The 26,370-nt window shown below is 39.8% G+C and overlaps 1 protein-coding gene across 2 annotated transcripts in view; it reads left to right on the top strand.

Moving 5' to 3' along the window:
• Positions 1–26,370, top strand: part of nbeal1 (neurobeachin-like 1) — a 132,267-nt gene that overhangs the window by 59,136 nt on the left and 46,761 nt on the right. The window contains exons 8-20 of one of the 2 annotated variants that reach the window (XM_088606747.1): positions 1,093–1,399; positions 1,678–1,784; positions 6,783–6,869; positions 8,711–8,794; positions 11,383–11,481; positions 14,383–14,963; positions 16,315–16,447; positions 18,036–18,155; positions 18,784–19,087; positions 19,280–19,365; positions 24,049–24,138; positions 24,553–24,727; positions 25,684–25,817. In XM_088606747.1, coding sequence (XP_088462873.1) covers positions 1,093–1,399; positions 1,678–1,784; positions 6,783–6,869; positions 8,711–8,794; positions 11,383–11,481; positions 14,383–14,963; positions 16,315–16,447; positions 18,036–18,155; positions 18,784–19,087; positions 19,280–19,365; positions 24,049–24,138; positions 24,553–24,727; positions 25,684–25,817 — 2,307 coding nt within the window. The remainder of the gene's footprint in view (positions 1–1,092; positions 1,400–1,677; positions 1,785–6,782; positions 6,870–8,710; positions 8,795–11,382; positions 11,482–14,382; positions 14,964–16,314; positions 16,448–18,035; positions 18,156–18,783; positions 19,088–19,279; positions 19,366–24,048; positions 24,139–24,552; positions 24,728–25,683; positions 25,818–26,370) is intronic. The other variant, XM_088606748.1, reaches the window with a different exon arrangement.

The following is a 26,370-nucleotide window of genomic DNA, read 5'->3' as shown; positions in this document are numbered from 1 at the left end:
CACCCCTACTCTTTTCGAGAAACACCCTGGGATTTTTAATGACCACAGAGAGTCAGGACCTCGGTTTTACGTCTCATCCGAAGGACGGCGCCTGTTTACAGTATAGTGTCCCCATCACTATACTGGGGCATTAGGACCCACATGAGCCACAGGGTGAGCGCCCCCTGCTGGCCCCGCTAACACCTCTTCCAGCAGCAACCTTAGTTTTTCCCAGGAGGTCTCCCATCCAGGTACTGACCAGGCTCACACCTGCTTAGCTTCAGTGGGTTGCCATGTGAGTTGCAGGGTGATATGGCTGCTGGCTGATTCATTCATCGATGACACATTCTTAAAAAAATATTTTCTATTAGTTTCCGTTTATGCTTCAGCCTTCTGCTTGCTGGGCTTAATGCGATATAAATATTGGATCTACCTTCTGCTATATCTTTGAGGCAGACTTGTAATATCGTGGAAGTCTTGTATGTATTTAGCCCAGTGTCAGCGAAATAATGTAATGAAGCTACTTGCGAAAGCTTTTCTAACACTGTGACAGTGAAGACTTCAAGTACTTAGTGACAGGTGTTAAGATATAGGTGTTAGATATGATCTAATACAGTTGCGTACATGAGTACATATTAATGCAGATCAGTCAGAATTCTAAGAAAAAAATCGCCAATATTATAAGTAAGCAAATTATAAGTAATTGTACTTTAAAACTGTTTAATGAATGGCTTATATTTTTAGAATGTGGTAAATATGTATGGATGCAAAGGAACAAGTAATAGGTTTATTTTACATGCTGAAAAGAGAAGAAAAGAAACACATTTCGGGTGTGGAGCCTTCTTCGGGTGTGTGGAGCCCGAATGCTGGTTTAGTAAGAGAGGGGGGACAGGTAGCCCAGGGAGGAAGAGAAGGAATGAAGAAGGGATCTAGAAAAGGATTTGGGGAAGGCACCTGAAGAAGCTTCCTCAGCCAAAACGTTGTGTTTCCTTTCTTCTCTTCTCAGCATGGAATAAACCTATTACTTGTTCCTTTGCAGCCAGCGCATGCTGAGGCAGCTGCCCACCTGAATATGTATGGATGTTCTGAGTGTCGTTATCGATGTCTTTGAAGCGCAACGCGCTCCTGGCGATTTCTCCCGCGACGATGGAGGTGCTGATGCGCGTGCTGGCGGACTGCGACGCCACGGACAGCGAGGACCCGGACAATGTGGACCAGAAGGCCGCGCTCACTCTGAGGTGCCTGACCGTGGTGGTGCAGATGCTGCTGGCCAGCAGTTCCGATCAGAGGCAGGTGGAGATCGGCGCCATCCTGGAGAACTACTTCAAGCTCCTCAACTCCGACCCCTCCGCCCTGCCCGTCAACTCCAAATCCCGCCAGTGGGAGCACCGATTCATCGCCCTGCAGATTCAGATGCTGAGTGAGTTGGGCTTTCACTGCAATTGGCCTCTGCGTGGTACGGTCTGTAGCTGCTTGAGCACCCAGTGGTTTCGCCTACCACTTCAGCTGGTTCTGTACTGAAAGTGATAAGATCTCTCTAACAGCTAATATGATTTTTTTTTTAAGAAATCATATAGTCTGCATTGCATGGAGAACCAGTTGAAGAATTTGTCCAGTAATGTTTTTTTTTTGTAATGTATTTTGTCCAGTAATGTTCAGGATTACTAAACGTCTCCCCCATCACGCTTCCTTCACCAGATACCATCACAGAAATGTTTGAATGCTCAGATAGACCCGTTCTTCAAGCCATATTCCTTAACAGCAACTGCTTCGAGCACCTCATTCGACTGCTACAGAACAGCAAGGTACGTCTTGCCTCGCTCTTGTTTAAACTGTCTCCTTACATGCCTGCTGGACATTTGGGAATTTACTCCACATACTTGTAAAAGCTCCAGCTTCCTGTTTGTCTCTGGTTATTAGATAGATAGATAATACTTGTGAAATTGATGTGTTACAGCAGTCCAGCCCAAGACAAGCAAAACAGACATCAGAATAGATATAAAACAAAAGACAACAAAATAAATAAAAATAAATAAAAACATAGGTGTGTGCAAAATGTGCTGATCATAGTCACTGTAAAAACAATAAAATATGTGCAAAATGTGCATAGGTTTATACAGACTGATTGTCCAAAAAGTACAATGGAGTAAACATGCTGTCCATAGACGAGCAAATGAAGGGCTAACAGTCCTAGCCTAGGGCAGCGTTATACACCCTGACAGCCGCCGGGAGGAAAGACCTGAGGAAACGTTCCCTTGAACACTGTAGCTGGAGCAGTCTATTGCTAAATGTGCTCCGCTGCCCAGTAACAGTCCCATGAAGCGGATGAGAGGTGTTGTTCATGATGGCTGTGAGCTTGGTCAGCATAGATGTCGATGGTGTGTTCACTGGACTATGTTAAATGTGTTTGGAGGTGATTTTGAATATTTACAGTATGCATCCACGTGTATCAAAAACCAACTAAGAAAAGAAATGAAATGTCAGCTTAGATCTCTGAAAAAAAGCAGTAAACACACTTCTCTACTTCTAACAAATGATGATCTCCGACAAAACATGACGGCTTAAATGTCTTCTGTCAAGTCTGTGTAGACAATGGCATCAGTTGTTGAAACCGATCAATTCAGCATCAATCCATACATTCTCGGAAAGGCCACTCGTCTTTTTTCAAATAGCTTAATAATGGACCTGAGGCTTCGATTTGCTGTGCAAATGTAGTAACATGCTGTGCTGTGTAGTAACATGCACTGCTCCCTCCTCTGTTCTGAAAAAGGCTGTGGGACATGCTCAAACCCAAAAAAACAGCTGGCTGCAGGTCGTATTTTAGAAAAGCCCAAACCAATCTTCCGTGATCTCTGAACAAATATATACCGCCTTTGTTTTCTGTACAGTTTATGAAGAGGCTAAATTAAAAAAAAAAACACCTATAGTTTTGGACGCAAAATTAATTGTCAGGAACTGAATGGGATTGATAAGGGATGGATTTTGCATTCAAATGTTGCACGCCAGACATGAGATTTCTTCAGAACTGAGGAGAACGTTGAAAAGATATTAAAGCATGCTCCTGAAGTATAGATAATGCTAGGTGAGGCTAATTTAAACATAAATGTGCCTTTAGAAAGTCTATAACCCTTCCAAAGTAACACATTCTATTACAAGCCTAACAGCCTGTCATTAAGGGACATTAAATTGATACTTATTTTACCATTATCTACACACTGTGACAAACAACTTCCAAGTAAAAAACATGGGATGGATAATTCTACACACCCCTTAGTAATAGCAATTGTAAATGAGCTCTGGTGTAACCAATTTTCTTCCAGATTTTCTTCCTCTTCCTGATTCTGAGGATTTCAGAGAAACAACAGGTGTTCCTGTTGGTCTCCTCTACTGGGTAGTGCATCTCAAAGTAAACAGACAACTACAGGCAACTTCTGGTCAAACATAACTTTCCTCAAATGCTTGAGTGGTGTTGTCGGGCAAGTGTGCTTTTAGTCTTAGAAACCAGCTTGCTGTAGTTTCGCCAACTACTGTACTTTTCTTGTAGAGATTGTTTGATATTCAATAGATATACACTCCGCGGCTTGTGCTGAAAACTACAGCTATTGAAATGTTACTAGAATATTTTTTTTACTTAAAAAAAGGAAAGTGGATGTCCTTGAGTGTCCCAGTCAAAGTCCTGACTTGTTGGTACAGATTTATCCAAAAGACTGGTGGTTCTAATTATGGCCAAAACTGCATCCGTCAAACATTGTGTGCAGGGGTTTGAATATTGTGCAATCGACGTATTTTAGTTTTTTTTTCTTTAGTTTATTCTGACGGGTTTTTTTTAACTTATCCTTCAAATATTCTGATTTTTTTTTTAGTAATTTTGTAAAATAGGGCACCATAGGACAGGTCTGAACACTTTTGCAAGGCACTGTACATAAATTCAACGTAGCAGTTCACTTAGCATCACAGGGCTTGAGAATCGGACAGCTTAAAAATTAACTTAAATAAGCTTCAACGATTTTAAAGTAAGAAAGAGTTATCCAAGTGATAAGAATATAAGAGATGATTAATGGTACAGCATATTACATAAAAAGCTGAAATGATCATTTGTCCGGAATATATGACTTTTTATACTGTCTGTTTGCTATTTCTGTTCCACTGTATAACGTTTCCATCAATGAAAGCTTTCTTTGAAATAAAATATCAGAATTTCCTCAGACATACCATATGGCACACATAATATATACACACATACTGTATACGCATAATAGAGACGCACACAGTACACCAGGGCCAGTTTTCCCAGTAGCCAGTTGACCTACCAGTATGTGTTTGGGCTGTGGGAGGAAACCGGAGCACCTGGAGCAAACCCACATGAAGATGGGGATCAAATACATTTAGAAATACACAAACCTTCACCTAGATAGCACCACAGGTCCGGAATTGAACCCAGAGCCCCACATCGCCGCGAGGCAGAAATGCTAACCATTGTGCCACTGTGCTACCTCAAAACTTTTTTATCTAAAATATGATCATCCTCAGGTCTAAATGCTGTAGCTGTATAAATAGACCAGGAACATACCACAAATATTTCATTGTGGTAGTTCATTGAATCACTGCAGTGGTATGTCACTGCACTGAAAATTGCTTCATAGAGAACTCGAGGGAAAATACTCCCAGGGTTGCTGTGAAGATATTTTTAATTGTAAATGAGGTCAAGGTCAAAATGCTTTAGACTTGGAAAGCACCTTAAAGTGTGATAAAAAATCGAAAGAATATCATTATTTGCAGACAGTGCGAGCGATAGAGTGGAACAGTGATGACGTATCCTTTCTATAATAGATGCTTAATATAAAATTCATGATTGTAGAAAATAATAAATAGAAAGTAAAAATTTTGATTTAAGGTGATGGTTTGACCATAGCTTTTAGATATTGTTTTGTGACTCGCAAAGGGGGATTTTCATTCACAACTCTGTAAAATCTCTTCCAGTGAGACTGCGTATTTATCTGACATCACATGTACTGTAGTGCATGCCATTTTTCATGAGTATTTTCATCTCTGCAGGCTGCCACAAACAACTCACAAATATTCTCGTGTAAAATTTTATCCCTCTGTATCTGAGAAGCTTGTTTCAGATTAGCCACAACTTTTTCTGATTCTCCTCTCTGTCCTAAATTCATTCTTTTTAGATTCCTGTTGTGATCCCATTTGTTTGCTATTGAGTACAAATATTCTCCCATCAGATCTGTGGAATTTGGGATCACGCGCTACAGATACTTGAATCTGCTCTGTCTCTCTTATGTCTTTTGTTCAAGACTGAAGAGATGTAACTTCCTGTCTGTATAAGACAGTTTCCTAAGCCGAAGAATCATTTCGGTTGCTCTTCTGTGAACTCCACAAGGTTCCACTATGTGGTGGCCAAAATGTTGTGAGTTGTTCGTAGTGCGTAGCATAACTTTCCTGAATTTAAAGTCTACATTTTTTTATTAACCAAAGCTTTTATTTAGTGCTTCCCCAACATTAAGTAAACATATGTATGGAAGATGATATATTTCTTGATACTCCCCTAATAATGCTTGATTGTTGTCAATAATGTTTTTTCTCTCTAAAAAGTAAAGCCTTTCAATTGTTTACAATTGTTTTCCACTGAAGAGAAATTGGAGGTGTTTGTACAGAGACCTGTATTTCAGATGAATACTGGATTCACCGTGGACAAAAAAATATAAGTTCAGCTGATTCAGAAATGTGTGTTGCTCAGCAACATTCATATAAGCACTGCTCTTGAATAATCTTAATACTAACAAGGCACTGCCGGTCCTATGCTAGCCCACGCTTCTAGATTATGTTTATGGTATTGGGAGAACTAAAACTGAAGTGAAAGGTGGTCATCTGTAGTTTTGTTTTCATAAGATGCACTTGCATTGTTCTCCAGAAGTAGTCCAAGGTTTCCCACAGACCACACAGAAGAAGCCTGAAAATATCAACAGCAAAAAATATTCAGAAGATTTGGACAAACTATAATATTGACAACCTGGTAATGAAGCTGAGGCTATCAGAGCTGTTTATTAGGGGGAAACCTGTTTTTATTGTATTTATTCATAAGTCAGGTAATTAGAACTTCAGTAATTAGAATGCTATTTTTTCTGTTCTTTGATTAAATTCAATGTTGAATAAAAACATAAATTTGTGAGACTCACTTCAATTCCAAAACTGGATCTCTGAAACTAAAAGACATGAAAGTGGTATCCTTGTTAGGGTGCACATCTCATTGTAAGATATGATTCTCCTACCACCTTTTAGCTTTCAGGAGTATTATTACCATTTGGAACAATCTGAATACCTGTCTAGTAAAGAGAGGTTTTCTACAAGAAGAAGGTTCAAAAAAACATTTATCAAGGTCAAGTTCAAGCAAAGAAGTTCGAGAACTTTTTCTCTGAGCCTGTAAGGCCCATACTGACATATTCCTGGTCACGTTCCTCACTGACAAAACAAGAGATTTGTATGAGTTGCTTCGAAGCGACGTTTGTTTTTTTCAGAAGGGTGTATTCAACAGGTTAGTCTGAAAGTGCCAGATGGCCAAAAGGGCTATAATTGTGTTAGACTGTTGAACTGATGTCATTCATTTGTTGAGATACTGGATGTGGGGGATAAATGTGGGGCTGTGTCTGTAGCTGTTTTCCATTAGCTGTGTCATGCCCAAAGATGGATACTGCCTTAACTGTCATTTTTATTAAATGCAGGTACTACCAGGAGCCTGAGTAATTTCTATGAGGTTTTTAAAACTCTTATATTGCTTATTGTTCATTCAACAGCTGGTTGTAAATGCTAGATGTAAGGCAGAAGTCAAGAGCAAGAAAGATTTTGCCAACAAATTACTGACAGAAATGAATGAATACCAGGTATTCCCAGCATCTCGTTGCTTCCTCTACCAAATACAAAGCAACCAGACAACCATTCCACGCCTGTGAACAAGCCAGCACTTGCGGTCCTCCAATATCAGCTTTTTACTGTAGAGTCCAATAAATTGACTCATTTGGTTTTCATTTCCACGCTGTTGTGCACTGAGCTTGTCTTTGTGTGTTTGTGTGTTTAATTGGCCATATATGTTTTGCTGCACAAATTATGGTTATACAGCCTTTCCTCTGCCAATGAATAAGAGAAAAAATAGTGTTTTGAAAGTGTTTTCTCATTGGACATTTTTAAGTAATTAAGAGTCTTGCTTCCCCTCCCCCCCCTCCCTTTTGGTTAAAACAATCTGAAAATGAGTTTTTAAAAAAAAACAGGTCTTTTGCATTATCATGGATAATGTATCGTGCAGTATGTCGCAAATTTGCCACAAAACAGAGCAAAGATCTTTACACGTCTTTGATGTCTTTGATGTGATGGCAGTAGGAGCAGATAAGATAAAGAAAACCAACCTTTCTTTAAAAATAGTATAAAATAGTCAGCGGCCCTATACTGTAGTATGTATGAGTATAAGAACATATGGAAAGCCACTCAGCCTAACTACTTTGTTGGGTATAGTGATAAATAACATTTCAAGATTTTTAAGACTTTAAAATGTTATTTCTTCTTTTTTTTCATGTTTTAAGTTATTTTTTTTCTGTTTTTTTTCCCACCGGATGGCATTATATTCACTGAGACTTATATGCAGAGCAGCAGTTCCTCCTTCTGTCTCTGACACTGTCAAAAGGACTCGCATTACTCCATTTTCACATTCTAGAAATTGAATATATGGCCTTAGAATGGAATGGTTTTCTTGGTTGCTGTTCCATGTTGTTGGGGGTTTTGTTTTTTCTGTATTCCTTTTTTTTTATATCTGGGCTTTTTTTTTTCATCTCAGCTATGTGGTGTTGGGCCTTGGGTGTGCTTATAAAATCTATGTGTTCAGCAGTGCGTCAATGTCTGTTTGGCAGCAAGGGGGATAACGTGCCGTTTTTGTGCCTGCGACTCTGTCTTTCAAGATCTCTCTTCAGCCAGGCCCCGCTTTATTTCCTGTCTAGCAAGATACAGTAGGCTTCAAGTGGGGTTTTGAACCCGCAGAAGGGGCCTTTGATAAACTCTACAGTGCTCGCATTCATGAGCTGGCTGCAGTGTCTTTAATTGACTGGGCTGAAGAGAACCACTGTATAAATCACTGACAGCCAACAGCTTGAGCCCTGAGCAGCATCCATATGAAATGATTTAGTTTTTGTAATGAGACAAAAACCCTGTTAAGACTGGAAGAGTCAGTACATTCAGTGCCCTGCATCAAAGATAATATAATATCCAAAAGCATATTTTGTCATATTATTGGCTGCAGGTCATTTAATGTAAAATTTTGTTTTTTAAAGGTGTTAGTCTGCATGTCGTTACCATGTGAGTTTTACTGAAGGATAATCAGAGAAAATGAACATGACGACAAATCATACCTATTTAATTTTGAGATGCAGCTATCTTAACTCTTAAATAAACAGGTGATTGTGAACTTTCAAGGTTTATTTCCCTTATCAGTCAAGTATAACATTCATTATGGGGAATGGCATTTGTGGATCATCCATTGTATTGGCATGGCATGATACCCTATGAGATTTAAACTTTACTTGTTCCATTTTCAGTTCGATTCCAGTTCATTGTGTTATATGCATGTCTTGGGTTTTGTAAAAGGAGAAGGAGGATGTTGAGCACCACTTGGTACTGTACGTAAACTGGAGGCGTTCTGTGCGAGACCTTACTGTGCTAATAGTTTCTAATATTTTAGGTGTTTCAGGGACGTCTGGATTGCCTGGCTGTGTCATCAATAAAAGCTCTCACTACCGTGATGCTAAAATCACCTGCTGCAAAGGTAAGCCTTTGAGGTCAATGAAAGATGACTGAATAATATGAGCTATTCATACTGGCACACCCAAGCCAAGCTGAGCCAAGCTTTCACAGTACAGCTTGATTCACACTGGCTGATGTGTTGAGCTGAGCCGGAACTATGCTTTAGTCAATGTGAAATGGCCTGTCGGACTACCAAGTGTGGGCTTAACGATGATGTAGCACATGTGCCTGTCACAGAAGTGACTGGTTCTCTTCTTGGGTTGGTAACTCAAGGACAGGAAGTGCAGAATACAAATGCTTTTTGAGCCAGATAGGATATATGCAGAAATTGAAATGCAAAAACAAAAGAAGAAAATAGTTTAATCATTGTTATAGTGATATATATGATCTTAAAGCGTGGGGCAATGACTGTGCTGATTTGGGTGCTCAGATATTGAGGTATGTTAAACCAGAGTAATAGAGTTCGTTAAATGTGGACGTGCTGACGTTATCTATTGATCTGTGTCGCCCATATGATTTTGGTCAAAAACACTCAAATTGGTTACAACATCAGGACATGGAATTTGTAAATCTATAAAATGCATTGATACTCACTATTATCTTATGGCATTTAGCCCCTGTGAATCAATCACCACAGCTGTCTGAATAGGGATTACAATTTATTATAAGAAGTCATTGACATTTGTGGTTAGTCTCCATGAATTAATAATGATGAGAAAACAGTGTATTTCTAAAGTTTGTGAATGGAATTAAGAACAAGTAAATGACAGTGTTATATTGCAGCATCTCTGGTCTACATTTAGAAAACAAACTTTCACAGATATGAGCGAAAACCTGTTTATTACTGACTCTGAGATTCTTAAGGACACTTTAAAACAGCTGTTGTAGAAAACACGTGCCTCAACTTAATGTAGAGTACTAAAAATAGTATAATGGCATGTAATCACCAGAAACAACTACTGTATATGAATACAAAGTCTAACACCTCCTCCACATTATGCTATAATATCAGTGTTTATTTGATATATAGTACAGTATATTATGTTATCTCTGCTGCAAAAATTCCACTTAATGTGAGTCTTTCTTCAATGGGATAGCACTTAATGAGGCTTTAAAATACTAAAATGCAAAACAAAATCAACAGGGAAATATACAAATGCCACTTCTACCACTTATTGGAAAAAAACACTATTTTAAGTACATTGAACCATATAAAGCGCTTTCTATTATTGAGATACACACATCAAAGCTGTCCTTATGCTCTGTATTGCATGTTACTAAAACGCAATTCATATTAAGGACGTTTAGGTATGTGTAGTTTTCCATGTGATGATAAGGCATTACATTTATGGTGTGCATCATTTTCTATGTGCTTATATCGTTCAGGGTGTCACATTTTCTTCAGCGCTTTTCATATTCAGTATGCAGTTTATTTTTTAATTCGAACTCACCAGTATGCAAAAACCAAAACAGGACCTTGGCACGCAATTGCAGTCACTCCAAATCTGCAGCATGCCTCTGTGCTCTGGTGTCTGCTGCCCATGCTCACATGGGACAGCCAAGGTCCATGGGACGAGCGAAGTAAGGTCCTGTCTCAGCTGGCTGGGGTCCTGCTGTGTCAAAGTGATAATGCCATGAGGGGGAGCTCTGCCTTTTGGCACTACAAGTAGAAAATCATGTTCCGGAAGTTTCCTTTTTTAATAATAATAATTCCTTACGCTTTATATAACGCTTTTCTGGACACTCCACTCAAAGCAGTTTACAGGTAATGGGGACTCCCCTCCACCACCACCAATGTGTAGCCCCCACCTGGATGAAGCGATGGCAGCCATAGTGCGCCAGTAGGCTCACCAAACACCAACTATCAGTGGGGAGAGCAGAGTGATGAAGCCAGTTCAGAGATGAGGATTATTAGGAGGCCATGATTGGTAAAGGCTAATGGGAAATTCGTCCAGTACACGGGGGTAACCCCCCTACTCTTTTCGAGAAAAGCCCTGGGATTTTTAATGACCACAGAGAGTCAGGGCCTCGGTTTTACATCTCATCTTAAGGACAGCGCCTTTTTACATTATAGTGTCCCCGTCACTATACTGGGGCATCAGGACCCACACAGACTGCAGGGTGAGTGCCCCCTGCTGGCCTCACTAACACCTCTTCCAGCAGCAACCTTAGCTTTCCCAGGAGGTCTCCCATCCAGGTACTGACCAGGCTCACACCTGCTGAGCTTCAGTGGGCTGCCAGTTGTGAGTTGCAGTGTGATATGGCTGCTTTTTCATTTCAAGAATGTCAGACTTTAATATTCTCCAATTTTTCATCCTGTTGCTCATCCTGTTTCATCCTGTTGTTCATCCTAAAATTCAGCAATCCAGAGATGCAATGTTTGCTATTCACTTTTCCTTTCCCATTATTCTTAGCCAGCTCTTCTTACTGAAAGTAAAGGGTTTGATCTGAGTGCTTCAGTGGAAAAACTCCATTTGTTTTTTTTCCTTTTTCAAGGCAAACTCCTAGGTCTTTACGCGTCTGATGCATTCCTAGAGCTGGTGCCATAAACTGTGATATTAAAACTTCTTACATCCTTCTGCTTGTGTTCTGTTATCATTTCCTCCTCAGGAGGTCTTTAAAGAGAGGATCGGATACATTCATTTGTACGAAGTACTGAGCTCCCTGGGACAACCTTCAAGGGACCTCCTGAAAGAATTAATGAACATGGTGAGTCATTAAGAAGCCTTATGCCCATACTTCTGCAGTCATAGATAAAATCTGGAAATGTCTCACAAATCAGATGAGTTTTATCTCCACCTGTGAAAGCCCTGGCTCAGTAATTGCCCTTGTGAATTTACAATGGGAATAAGACAGATCACATGAAGTGTCCTAATGTTGTAAACCAGAACATTAGTTTTGTAAGTGTGCCTAAAATACAAATTGAGTTGTGCACTTTGTTGACAAAAGTGTCTGCACCCCTAGTCCCTTGCTGTGAATGCTATGTGTCCTGCACTGCAATTACTGTTAGAAAACTGAAAAAAATGCTAGAGCAGGTAACAGTTCCAGTATAATAATAAACTTTATTTTATATAGAGCCTTTAAAGGTGGCTTCTCAAAGCGCTTTATAGGATGACAACAACAATAAATAAAAAGAATACACAAGATAAAACACGATTACAATATACAGAGGAGACCGTGGATGGTGGTACTAAGAAAAGCTGAGGGGTAAAGAATTGAATCAGTTAAGTAAAGGCTTTTCTGAAGAAGAGGGTTGTGAGTCTGGATTTGAAGGAGTTTAGAGAAGGTGACTCTCTGATATCCTTGGGCAGAGAGTTCCATAGCTTGGGGGCATAACAGGAGAAGGCACTAAGAAGAAGAAAACAAGCTGCATATATTTTTTAGAGTGTGGGCGTAGTCATTTCATTTATGTAATTCTCAAGTCATCCAACCATTCTGACCTGGTCTCCCTCCCTGCCTTTATAGGCTGTTATAAAATGGCTGTTTGCCACGTTGATATGTGACAATATCTGGAATGAAATTTCCAGTTCTCTCTTCTAAACCACACCATCATCGGGGTTTACTCGTAAGCAGTCGCAAATCTATTATCAGAAAAGTGCACTAATCCTGACTGTACAGGCTTGGAAAGAAATCGCACCAATAAATAATAAAGGCCAGAATGTTTGCAGCTTTTGTTTCTTTCAGTTCTTTCAAGCTAACTTTATTTTAAAGGTACAACCAGAGATTTTAGTTAAATGTTAACTACAGCTAAAATCATTATTGTTTTAAGTTCTAAGCTCTTCCTGTCATTCGTCCATTCAGTCTAGATATTGTCATTAATTAATTGACACTGTAATACACGTGTATATATATCATGGGTATATATACACTGAAAGAAATTAAAAACACAAAATGATTTTGGTTCCAGTATTTCACCAGAAGTATACAGGTTTTCTATTGAAAAAATTTCACTTCATTGCCAACCATTTAACTAAATGTTAAAATCCCAACTCAATCTTGCGTGTCTTTAACACACCATACAGTATATGATAAAATGTTTATCACATGTGCAACAGCGGATGTGATCAGTGCAATATTAACACATTATTGAACCTGTGAAAGTAAGTACAAAAGGCCAGGGAGAGTGTGTCGCAATCACAGTGGTAGAAAAGAAGAGGCCTTTGAGATGCTGAGGTGCAGCAATATCTGGGTGTCTCGGTTCTCCATGGATGTGGGTGCGCACTGGTTGATATTATCATGTCTGCAGTGTAGGGATGTAAGGAATCACAGCGCAGTCCAGTGAAGGATTGAAATGAGTTTAAATTGTGACAAAAATGGTGTTACTGTGGACAGGTCATCTCCACTATAATAAGACTGTAGCTCTTGAAGATAAAGGCGTTAGAGTTTAACATGTGCAAGTTGATGTGGCGAGGTATAACTGGCAGAGGGCAACATGTTGTGTCTTGGGTGTAAAGTCATTATAGCAGAAACTGGCTAAAAACAATGATTATGTCTTTTTGGTGTTTTTATCTGGCCCCCATTAGAGAAAATTCCAATCAGCTTTGTTGATGTGGCAATAAAGTATTGGATTGAATTGAAACTGATTTTGAAAAAGCTGGAATGTATTCAGTGACAAGCCATGGTTCAGTCTGGCCCAGTCCGAATCAGTTCTGGCACAGTGGTAGGCCATGACAGTACTATAGCCAAAGAGACATCATCCATGTTGTGTTGCACAATTGGACCATTTCAGTGGTTGGAGGTGTGATGAAATAGGCTATAATACAGTGTGGGTGTTGCTCAGAGTAGGTGGCTCCTTAATTATGCAGTACATATGGAAACAGTATTCTTGTCCTACACATTACACCTTTCTTGGCAGTTTAATTTGTTTGTTAAGGAATTAAAATTTGAATTGTAAATTTATACAAATTCAGTTTGTTGGCAAATTACAGCCTCGCATTTATAATGTAAGGCATGTCATGGTTTGCAGATTTTCCTGGCATGTCATTTGTGTGATGTACTGGCCCTACCTTCACCTAACATGAATCCAATGGAGCACGTCTGGGACGCACCGGACTGTCTCTCTTCTGGATCCAAAACTATACTGTATATACTGTACACTGCGTACGCAGTACACCGTACACAGTGCTTCTCAGCGAGTGGAATATGATTTTCCAGAAATTAATATCCATTCTTCTTGGGGGTTCAGTTCTTGTCACACTCTTGTTGGGTGCAAACATTGAAATATTGAAAAGCGCCTTTGAAAAAATGGATTCTCTTCTTAGATTTGATATTGGGTTTGAACTTAACTGGCATAAGTGGCCTAACATTATGTGTAGTCTATTTTCCCTGCCTAAGAGATAAATCAGTTGAGTGAATATACGTAATATATGCATGTATATTATGAGAAACTTATGGTTCATAGCCGGCAAAACTTGTTTTCCATTTCAGCATGGAATCGCTGTACCATACAGTGTTTCTTATGTACAGAACTTATTTTTCTGAAATTTCTTTTCCATACAATCCATGGATTTAAACTGCGATTTACAGTCACCGTGCCATTTTGAAATGTGCGTGCTTCTCTAAAAAGGTTGTGAATGACGACGTTGAGTGTGACCCGCTTTGAAATTCCAGGCCGTCGAAGGAGATCACACGTCGGTGGGAATCCTGGGCATCAGTAACGTCCAGCCCCTGCTGCTGCTGATCCAGTGGCTGCCGCACCTGGAATCCCACGACCTCCAGATCTTCATCTCCGATTGGCTAAAACGGATCTGCTGCATAAACCGGCAGAGCCGCACCACCTGTGTCAACGCCTCCATGGTTATCCACATCCTGGATACCCTGAACTGTCATAGCAGACTTCACAGGACTTGCGCCGAGAACCTGATCAGTCTCTTCGGATCTCTGGGCAGCCAGTCGCTGAGCAGCAAGGAGCTCTTGCAGCTGATGAGGCTGCTGAGGACTGATGATCCCAAGCAGGCCCACCCTTATGTGGTGCCAGTCCTGAGAGCCATCCTGGGCATGGCCCGCAAACAGGGGCTGGAAAATGCCCTGCAGTACTTCGATCTCTCCCCCAGCATGGCAGGGATTTCAGTGCCCACCGTTCAGCGCTGGCCGGGTTACGCCTTCAGCTTTTTTGCGTGGCTCTGCCTTGACCAGGACCAGCAGGGATCTGGGATCTCTAGCAAAGGAGAAAAAAGAAAGCAGCTCTATAGGTAGGAGGGAGCACCTTTGAGCAGCACATCCATTGGGATTGACCGGGGGCCGAGTTACGTGCTCTTTTCAATTTTTAAATTCAAATTCAGCACTCATCAGAGTTCACTGTTCACTGTCACTATCAGTGTCAGTATAATAACATCCTATTTTTTGCCAGCATGATCACACATGTAATTCCAGCATTGATACAGATAATAATAATAAAATCAGTTAGGATCAGTTAAAAACATGACTCATTATATACAGTATTATAAAGATATGTTTGCACACCGATTGGCTAAATGCCTAAATTGAAATATGAGGTGTTTTGCAATCAGTGACATTGCTTGGTTGTGTATTCTGTACACTCAGAGCTGTAAACACATCCTGTTTAAGTTTAACCAAAGTTAATAAGTGTAAGAAACCGATGAGTTACAGTTTACCAGAGCATGAAAACGCAATGTGTATTTTGAGAAGTCAATATACAGTAACCCTCAGAAAAAGCCTTTGTCACTTTTAAATGTAATATGCACATAAGTAATATTTTAATGTGTAACAAAGGACAGAGGAATGTTGCTTCAATTTGCCTGAAGTTAGTTTTACTGACTGTTAAAAAAACTGAACTAGCTAAAATGTTTTGGGACAAATATAACACCTTCTGTTACCATGGTCTATTAACAGTTTTCTGTTAGTCAGTGAAGTACTGACCAGGCCTAGTCTTGTTTAGCTTCTGAGTTCTGACAAGATCAGGCTACAAGGTGATATTGCAGCTTAACTTGTCTGCCATGCTAGATAACTTAAATTTCAACAGAGGTTACATAAGTGGCAGTGCTATCAGTGCTATCGGAGTTTGAATTTACTTTATATTTTGAATTCATGAGGTCAGATCTCTTCATGCATTGTTGCATCTGAGTGTTTCTTACCTAGCATTCTGCTTGGCAGTCTGTATCAAGTGTTCACAAAGGCCATTTTAAGTACTATATTGTAGTCGCTTAAGAAACAATAAAGCATCTGAAAATGTAATGATAAGCAGACATGGAGGAATCTAGTCCTTTAATTGATTCCTCTTACAGAACATCATTCTCTCTATATATCTCAGAATTCAAAGTCTTTTAATTATGTTCTTACTCTGTCAACAACGTGATACTGAAACAGTGTAAAAAATGGACTCATACATACTTTAATCCTGAGTACTTGTTCAAAACATGCAACTCCCGAGATTCCATGATACAGTATGTTCCATACTCTGCTCTCACTTGCTATGCACTACATAATCTTCTCTGTGCACTAGTCATGAAGAAGATGCAAAAAGGTGTCTTATAAGGTGTGAAGATCTTTCAAAACCTAAATGTGGGATTTGTGTCTTCTTAGTTTCTTCACTGCCAGTGGCACTGGTTTTGAAGCCTTCATTAGCTCTTCGGGGGTGCTAGTTGTTGCTGTCTGCACCAAGAAGGAATATACGACAGTCATGTTGCCTGATCACTGTTTCTGTGACTCCCTTTGGGTGAGTAACATTACCACTGTACAAGGATGTCTTTTGCAAGTTTTTAACCATTTGCTCTGATGTGTCGCTTCTGGTTTTGATTCCAGCTGAGCTCCGTATGGCATAGGCTAATTTATCTATACTTTTTTAGTCCGTTTCCATCTTTTAAACCAGGGGTTTAAAGGGGAACCTTTTTTCTGCCAAGGGCCATTTGGATATTTATAACATCATTCAAAAATTAGCCTGCTATATTTGGTCAAACATTTAATTAACTCACCCCTAATGTGATGGCTGGAACTGCTTCTCTTTGGTGAGGCGTGTGATGTTAGCTGGTATTGATGATGTTGCTACTCGCAACTGCGTAGGGCTGGGCGATATGGCCAAAAACATTATCACGATAAAAATGTTCATATCAGTCGATATCGATGATTATCACGATAAATGTCAAATCATTATTTCTTTCAAGTTTAAAGGCAGATTTTTTCTCCTGAGTGAAAGTTGAAGAAACCAGACAGTTAATTGGTAAATTAAACAACTCTTTATTTTAAGAACACAACAAACACTTGCCAAACAGCAGAAACATTAAACGGATCTGTTACCTGCCCGGTCTGCAATACGCACACGCACAGCTCTATGCCTGCGGTTTCCTTGGCAGGGCCAGACCAAATGATTTCGCGGGCTGGACGTTCCCCACCCTTGTTTTAAACAGTTGGAGGTGTTAGTAATTATTATCAACTCATTATTAAAAAGTTATTTATTAACTAATCATCATCTGATTTTTTCATTCCGGTGTCTGAAATATAAGCACTTCAGTCTCATTAGAACACAAAATTGTATGTTGTGCAAATGTTTTCTGAAGCATCAGAAAATGCACCTGCCCCTGCAGATCATTATTGCCTCAGTTTTATGTTTTGTTTAGGTAGACATGAGCAAGCATCTACTAAAAAAAACAAGTTGAGTTGAGATTACATTTCTTGGAAAAAGCCTGCCTACAGCAGAATATTTTCAAGACTGAAGATTGAGTGCAGAAACGTGGCCTAAAAGAAAAGAGAACCTAAGTAATTAACAGCTTGATTACTGTGAAAACTGGAACTGACAGGTGTGCTCAGTCAGAGACCAGTCTAGATCAGTGATGGGTAACTCCAGTTCTCTTGGATATTTTTCAGTTAGTACCCAGTATGACGTCTTAGCAGTTGCTTTTATATGTAGTGCCAATAATTAATTCAGTTAAGACTGAATCCTTTCCTGCAGTGAACTGCAGTGTAGAATTTGTTTTCTGAAATTTTCAGTGATGCTTTTCCTGCAATTTAGTCAGATATAATAGTCTAAGAAAGGTAATAAATGTAAGAATATTCTGAGATTTTTGACTGTTAAATGTGTAAAGTGAGCTTTTAGAATTGTGGCTTAGCTTTGGTTACAAACCTGAAGTTTCTCTTTCTTCATTAAGACTAGACATTAGGCAGATTCTCTGCTAGCTCAAAGCTTGTGTTGTGCTCACGTTAACCATTTATCCATTTATAAAACCACAGAACATAGGAGAAAAACGATGCTGAGGTCAGTTTATTTTAAACATTGCCGAAACATAAATCGCTTTCGTCTGTTTCTACAGCACAGCATAGCGGTGGTTCACATTCCCGGAAAGAGGCCTTTTGGACAGAGCTTGATTTACATTTATGTCAACGGGCAGCAGAAGCTGTCTGCACCATTGAAGTTCCCCACCATGACTGAGGTAAGATCTTTGTAACAAGAAACACCACTTGGAACCAAGTCATGCCAAGAAATGTGTGTTTCTCTTCACATTGCTAAAAATAAGCTTTATATTCCACGGTTTTGCTATACTTACATTTACTGTGCTTTACACCAGTTTCTGATTTTCATCTTGCTGCACCATATATCATGATTTCTCTGTGCTTAATTTCTTACATACTTTTTTTTTTTACCTTAGTATACTATAGTGAACTTTTATAAGGAATTATTTTCATTGTGCACTTTTACATAGTTTAGGGTATTGTATGCGTTCCTACTGTAACGGTATATCTTTATATTATTTGTGAAAATATTGACTGAAAAGTATTTTATATATAAAATATATTCTTGGCCTAAACTTCCGTTGGCATTGCGTTTTGTGTGGAGCGCTCACGGGCACAAATTAATAAAAGGGTTTTTACTCGTAAGTTTATTTTGCAGTAATTTAAAATCCAGGAATGTTCAAGTTAACAATTCAGATTTAGAAACGTCAGAAGGTTAGAGTTATAGAAAGCCGGCAGTAAACTGGGACGGGGATTCAATGCTTCAAAAGAAATCATGGATGTTCGGATATGTGCAGTTAAAACCCATTGGATCTTGTTCTCTCCCAGCCTTTCATTTCATGCTGTATTGGATCAGCCGGGCACCGGACCACTACACCCCCTCCTTCGCAGATCCCAGATCCCCCCTTCTCTCACCTCTCCGCCCCAGGGCGCTCCTCCCTCGGGGGCATCCTGTCTGCCCCCACCTGGGGCGGGCTGCTGGGCAAACCAGAGTCGGTCACCAAGCTGATCTCCGCCGGGACTCAGGACAGTGAGTGGGGCAGCCCCACCTCTTTGGAAGGGCAGCTGGGCAGCGTGATGGTTTTCCACGACGCCCTACAACCCGCGCAGGTCAAACTCCTGTTTGCAGCAGGTGAGACGGCAACTCTGACGTGTAGCTGTGAGCACGATGAGGGAAATCTGAATTTTAACTGCTGATCAGTGTTCTGTACTAAATTGACACTTGGAACATTTGTCCCAGTCAGTATTTACATATTATAGTCCTTTTTAGTTTACAAGCATGATCGCTGCATGAAGACTAGTTATTTATTCTGTTGATTTTTAGGTCCAAACTGCATTTCTCCTTTTAAGAGTCAAGAGTCTGAGCTTGGAGATCTTCCATCTAAACTCCTTCTTTACTACTCCCCGAAGGTGAGTTTGTATATATATTATCAGTAGCCCTGATCATTCGGTTATCACCTTGTTTTACTGCCAGATGTGAAAGTCTACAGCTCATGCCGTATCAGAGCTTGCGTTTCCCTGGCTCACTGCTCCATGCGTGGTTTAGTACAGGTTTTCCAAGCTGATTAACCTTTTTCATGCCATACCACTTAACACTACAGCACATTTCTGTGATTGGATTATTTTAAAGGAAGTCACTGTGGAACAATATAAAGTTATGTCACTTACAGACCTTTTAGAATGTGTTGGAAAATGTGTTTATTTTATTGAGCATCAAAAGTAGCTTATCACTCTTTATGCATGGATGATTTTACTCAAATAAAGTATATAAAATTGTGGATATTGATGAAATGTTTTGACATAATTTTAGTTAATTGTTAATTTATGACTAGATGGAGATACACTCTAGTCACTTACACTGTTGACGTAAACTCTGAAACGCTCATTCATGAGAGACCTGATCTGTCAACCCTTGAGAAAATTGAGAATCAAAAGCTCAGAATGGAACCAGTACGCCCCAATTATTAAGAAAGCAAGGGCCTTCATACCATCAGTAAGTTGGAGGCTGGAATACGTCAGCACACTGCTGTCTTCTGTTTGGATGTTTCTAGTTGGAAGTTTTTTAGATATTCTTGGATCAAAAGAATAGTTTACACATTACCCATTCTGGCCATCCAATAATTTTTCCAAGCGTTTCACCTGATTCGGAGTATCGGTGAAGCTAGAGCCTGTCACAGCAGGGTACACGCTGGATGGAACGCCAGTCCATTACAGGGAAGACGGACACAAGCACAGACACGCACATACTCACCAGAGTCAATTTTCCCAGAACCAAGTTAACCTACCAGTATATCTTTGGACTGTGCAAGGACACTGGAGAACCTAGAGAAAAGCCAGCGAACACTAAAACCCAGTGAACTGAACCCAGGGCCCCAGCGAGCCTGTTTTGCAAGACACCAAAACTAACCTCTGAGCTACCATGCCACCCTTGAGCAAATGTATTTACTGTAGAATTGTTTTACCTTGTGTTAGCTGCCATGTTGTAAGCTCCCTCTCAGATGTAGATACTATCCTTGCCATCTCTTTGCTGTTTTATGAACTTGACAGATTTCAAACTTCATCTTGTTTTGAGAGTAACATACCTGATTGTGCCATTCACTGTGACTGAACAAGAGGGATAAGCAACCAAGAGCAGGGTTGTGTTTAAATGAGGCTCAACACTGTGCCCAGTGTTGGCTGGGTATTTGGGAATTTGTTGAGAAAAAATTGTACATTGTAAATACACAATTATTAGAAATTTGTGCTGTATTTTTAAGAAGATGGGATAAATGTAAATACTGTCAATGTTTTTCTTATCTCACTTCTGGATGCCTTATTGAAAATAAATCCCACTCGCTAGTTTCAGTGTGATTTTGGATTTGTGGTTCATTTTGACTCTTTCTCATTCAGTAGCGTTTGATCGATCGTTTAACAGGCAGATAAACAATAAAGGTTTCTCAGGTCAGATAACCTCACAGGGGCACAGTGCTCAACATTGTTCAGCAAAGTAACAGAAAAAGGCGGTGTTAGTCATATCTCAGGTGGACTCGAAGAAAATAAAAAAGATAACTTAAAGGTTTCCATTGAGAGGAGGCCTTTCAGTTCATCTGAGCTGATCTGGTTGCTAGGAGCTGATTGTTCTGAGGATCTCTTCCAGTTGTTTCTTGAAAGAAATGTCTTGGTATCAACAATATATTTCCAGTTAGCTTGTTCCCCTCAGTGCTTCTTCTGTCATTTTGAAATACACTCTCGCACAGTTTCCACACGTGTCTTCTAATGTGTGACTAACTGTTGATTCTCCAAAAATCAATTGTATTCGCTTTTGTCAGCGCGCTGGTCCTGTGCTCTCTCTCTGACTTGATGTGGATCAGTGCGTTTGTTGCCTCTCTGGTCGGCACGTGACAGAATGCCAGCTGGACCGTGCAAATCCTTATCCTCTTCATCTAACAGCAACTTCCTTGCCAGATGAAACTGTGACAGTTGTGCCCTGCTGGATTCCCTATTTGTCAGGCTCGAGTCCGATGGGACTTTTGTGGGATAAGCCGGGATGACGTGGTATCTAGACCAGACAAGACCAGTGAACAGGCACATGCTTGACCAGGGATAAACCATCATGAGCAACCTGGTGCAAAGCATGTGGCTCTTATACAGTAGATCCCTTGCTGTTGATGATCAATGTAAATCAGCATCATGAATTCAACTTGATTACAGTGGTGTGAAAAAGTGTTTGCCCCCTTCCTGATTTCTTATTTTTTTGCATGTTTGTCACACTGAAATATTTCAGATCATCAAACAAATTGAAGTATTAGACAAAGATAACACAAGTAAACACAAAATGCAGTTTTTAAATGAAGGTTTTTATTAATAAGGGGAAAAAAAATCCAAACCTACATGGCCCTGTGTGAAAAAGTGATTGCCCCCTAAACCTAATAACTGATTGGGCCACCCTTAGCAGCAACAACTGCAATCAAGCGTTTGCGATAACTGGCAATGAGTCTTTTACAGCGCTGTGGAGGAATTTTGGCCCACTCATCTTTGCAGAATTGTTGTAATTCAGCCACCTTGGAGGGTTTTCGAGCCTTAACCGCTTTTTTAAGGTCATGCCACAATATCTCAATCGGATTCAGGTCAGGACTTTGACTAGGCCACTCCAAAGTCTTCATTTTGTTTTTCTTAAGCCATTCAGAGGTGGACTTGCTAGTGTGTTTTGGATCATTGTCCTGCTGCAGAACCCAAGTGCGCTTCAGCTTGAGGTCACGAACAGATGGCCGGACATTCTCCTTCAGGATTTTTTGGTAGACAGCAGAATTCATGGTTCCATTTACCACAGCAAGTCTTCCAGGTTCTGAAGCAGCAAAACAGCCCCAGACCATCACACTACCACCACCATATTTTACTGTTGGTATGATGTTCCTTTTCTGAAATGCTGTGTTACTTTTACGCCAGATGTAATGGGACACACACCTTCCAAAAAGTTCAACTTTTGTCACATCAGTCCACAGAGTATTTTCCCAAAAGTCTTGGGGATCATCAAAATGTTTTCTGGCAAAACTGAGACGAGCCTTTATGTTCTTTTTGCTCAGCAGTGGTTTTCTTCTTGGAACTCTGCCATGCAGGCCATTTTTGCCCAGTCTCTTTCTTATGGTGGAGTCATGAACACTGACCTTAACTGTGGTTAGCTGGAGTCCCAAAGCTTTAGAAATGGCTTTATAACCTTTTCCAGACTGATAAATCTCAATTACTCTGTTTCTCATTTGTTCCTGAATTTCTTTGGATCGCAGCATGATGTCTAGCTGTTGAGGATCTTTTGGTCTACTTCACTTTGTCAGGCAGGTCCTATTTAAGTGATTTCTTGATTGAGAACAGGTGTGGCAGTAATCAGGCCTGGGTGTGGCTGGAGAAATTGAACTCAGCTTTCCAAAGATGTGATAAACCACAGTTGATTTCTGTTTTAACAGGGGGGGGCAATCACTTTTTCACACAGGGCCATGTAGGTTTGGATTTTTTTTTCCCTTAATAATAAAAACCTTCATTTAAAAGCTGCATTTTGTGTTTACTTGTGTTATCTTTGTCTAATATTTCAATTTGTTTGATGATCTGAAACATTTCAGTGTGACAAACATGCAAAAAAATAAGAAATCAGGAAGGGGGCAAACACTTTTTCACACCACTGTATATGTTCTATAAAATGAGAGTGCCATGAAAGAGTGTCTTGATAATTGTGTGGATGTGTTGCAGTGTGATAAGCTTCTTTTGATGCTCACTAATTCTTAGTCATTTCTTCTCATCACTAGTAAGCACCCTTAAGATTGCTGGCATGATAATTTGCCATTAAAAAGTGGTGTGTTACTAAAGCTCACCTTTTCACTCTTAAAGTCATGATAACCTGGTATACTGTCAGGGTCACTCTGGTGTTATCTAGGCTATGGGCTGAAAGCTTTTCAAAGAGAAATGTGCTACAGTCTACATTCTGGGACATTTGCCACTTGTTTCCCTTTATGTCTGCAGTGCACAGAAATCAATTTGTTGATCATTGTTAATGGGACTAGAAGCAAGTTCCACAAGTCATGATAAATGAGCAAAAATCAAGATCAAAATCAAGAATATTACAGTACCTGCTTGATTACATTTTAGTCAGGCGGGACTGGAATTGTATTATCTTGCACTTACATACGTTGTATTTTGCTATGGCATTTTGTATTCTGGTGCTCAAAATACCACATTTCATATGTATGTAGATTAGATTCACAGATTAGTGTTTTAAAATGCCTGTGATGCTTTCTTCCGCATTTCTTGGGACATTCCCATATTTAATGTTTATTTGTTATGACACCAATTAAGACTGTGATGTAATTGTATCTGTATTTGTCTGATAATAGATTTGACTGATCTCTTTTATCATCCCTGTTGATACTACTTACTTAGTGGCTCTTGCCAGATCATTATCATGGGGCTGAGAGAACTTAGACAGCAGTGACTTTTGCAGACACCTTGACCTTTCTTTAACAGGGTATAGATGAAATCTTTTTTTAAAAATCAGTTGCACGCTACAGAAAAAATATATGCGCATTAACAATCTGCTGTTAAGAGTGCATTGTTTTTTTGTTTCATCAGGCCTGCAAAAACCCTATTTGCCTCGATCTTTCTCCAAATCATTTTAATGGGCGGCTCACCGGAAATAAAGTTGTGAATTGGGATATTAAGGTAAAGTGTTATTTTCACGATTTGAAGTTCTTAGACTCTTCACTACAGTGGATTTAGAGCCTGTGACAAACAAGAAAATCGAACAGATCTAGAAAGCAAGAGATGTGGCTGTCCAGAGCCTCTTCTGTAGCTTGTAGCAAGATAAAGGAACATTAAGTTACAGTACAAGATATGTCCCTTTTGATCATTTTTAGTGGATACACAATGCCATATTTCTGAATGCTCTGAAATTTTTTTTTATTGTTTTAAGTATTATCACAAAAAGTAAACAGTACTTCTGTTAATATTTCACTAAAGCATTGCCTTTGTCCATAAAAATGTAGATCCCAAAGATGTCTGCCCCAGAGGGCAAATACTGTGAAATAAAATCTGTTTGTTGACTGCCTCATAAACAATCGTTAATATTCATTGCAGGACATGATCAACTGCATTGGAGGCCTGAACGTGCTATACCCATTGCTGGAACAGATCAGTAATCTGAGTGGAGCAGTAAAGAGTGAAGATGCTTCTGGCTCTGAGTACATTACAACAGAATTGTGTACCCCCTCAGACGGGGACTGGGTTATTTTACCTTCAACCAAAGCTTCAGGTGAAAGTCTTATTAAGCACTATGCTGAGAAGTGAAGAAAAGAAACACAACGTTTTGGCTGTGGAGCCTTCTTTGGCTCCACACTCAAAGAAGACTCCACAGCTGAAATGTTGTGTTTCTTTTCTTCTCTTTTCAGCTTGGAATAAACCTTTTCTTGTTCGTTTGCAGCCTACACATGCTGACGCAGCTACCTACTTGAACTATTAAACACAATACTGTTTTTTTACACTTATAATGTATAATGCTTTTGTCTGGGCAGTCATTGCATAAGTCTTAAGTAAAAAAAAAGTTTTAAAGACTTTCCATACCCTAACATTTTGCAACTGTCAAGAAAGAAAACAGGAAGGTATGCATTTTTTTTTTTTCCCAAGAGGCTGGGAGTTCAGTGGGATTGTATCAGCCAGACTGTGATGACAGTGTTCCGCCAAAATGATCGAGGGTAAATGGAAAAAAAAATTGCCCCTGTGCCAACAATGGAGGCTGGTTTCCCACAAATTTAGAAGAAAAGGAAAATGATTGTTTTTTTCAATAAAAATGCAAGAACAATCCTCAAACATCCCCTGCAGCAACTGCCACACGTGACCACATACTGAAGGATGCACTTTAAAATGGTCGCAGGAAATTGAAAGCTAAAAGTCCCCACAAAGGTACCACCTTGGGCCGTGTGGTGGCTCTGTGGCTAAGGATCGTATTCCGCAGCCGGCAGAGGAATCCTAGTCCGTTGGGCCCCTGAGCAAGGCCCTTAACCCCAACTGCTCCAGGGGCCATATAAATGGCTGACCCTGCGCTCTGACCCCAAGCTTCTCTCTCCCCGTCTGCGTGTCTCATGGAGAGCAAGCTGGGGTCTGCAAGAAGACAAATTCTAAACACAAGAAATTGTATAGGGCCAATAAAGTGATCTGAAGATCTGATCTTATCTTATCGTGTATTTAATCGCTTTCTTTTTCTCTTTCCAGAGGCCAGATTGGAAAAGAATGTCGTTGCTACATTTCTCCTGATGATCAAGCACTTCATTCAAAGGCACCCGATCAACCAAGAAAATCTTATTCACTCCCATGGAGTTGCTACCTTAGGGGCCTTGTTACAAAAGGTAAGTCCAGTAAAGCTTCAGTGAACAGGACCAAGGAGAAGACAGACCTGGATTGTTTGCAGTCCTACCTTATTCACATTTCAAAAGCAAATATTTAAACAAATGAAATAAGAACGCTAAATGAGTATTGTTTTCTAATTTCCCTGGATGTTGGTTGACTGTTACACAACTGATATGTGCCATAATTTGGAAGAATCTCATTAGTGATAACACTTACTAGAGCATAAAGATTACAAATGATAGGAGCCCATAAGCCTGTTAGGTGGTGGCAAATGGCTGTATTGACTTTATCTCAACAGGCTTAAACAGAAGTCTCCCATTTAAAGCTAAAAAAAAACATACCCTAGTACTAATCCTACTCTAGTGCTGCATATTTCCTATGCTGTCCTCTTGTCTAAATAAGCAGGCTGTGGTTTATATACAATTGAGGATGCAACAGAACTACATACAGTAAACATCTGAAATCCTTTGCCAAATTAAGTTGAACTAAAATGTGCCATTTAGGTTTTCTGCACTGTTTTGTGCCATGGTCTTTTATAGTTTAATTTTTTGC

The sequence above is a fragment of the Lepisosteus platostomus genome, chromosome 14 (genome assembly GCF_059453375.1).
Source record: "Lepisosteus platostomus isolate fLepPlt1 chromosome 14, fLepPlt1.hap1, whole genome shotgun sequence".
Classification (NCBI taxonomy): domain Eukaryota; kingdom Metazoa; phylum Chordata; class Actinopteri; order Semionotiformes; family Lepisosteidae; genus Lepisosteus; species Lepisosteus platostomus.
Note: the sequence above shows the minus strand (reverse complement) of the source record. Positions and strands in the feature narration are given on the sequence as shown.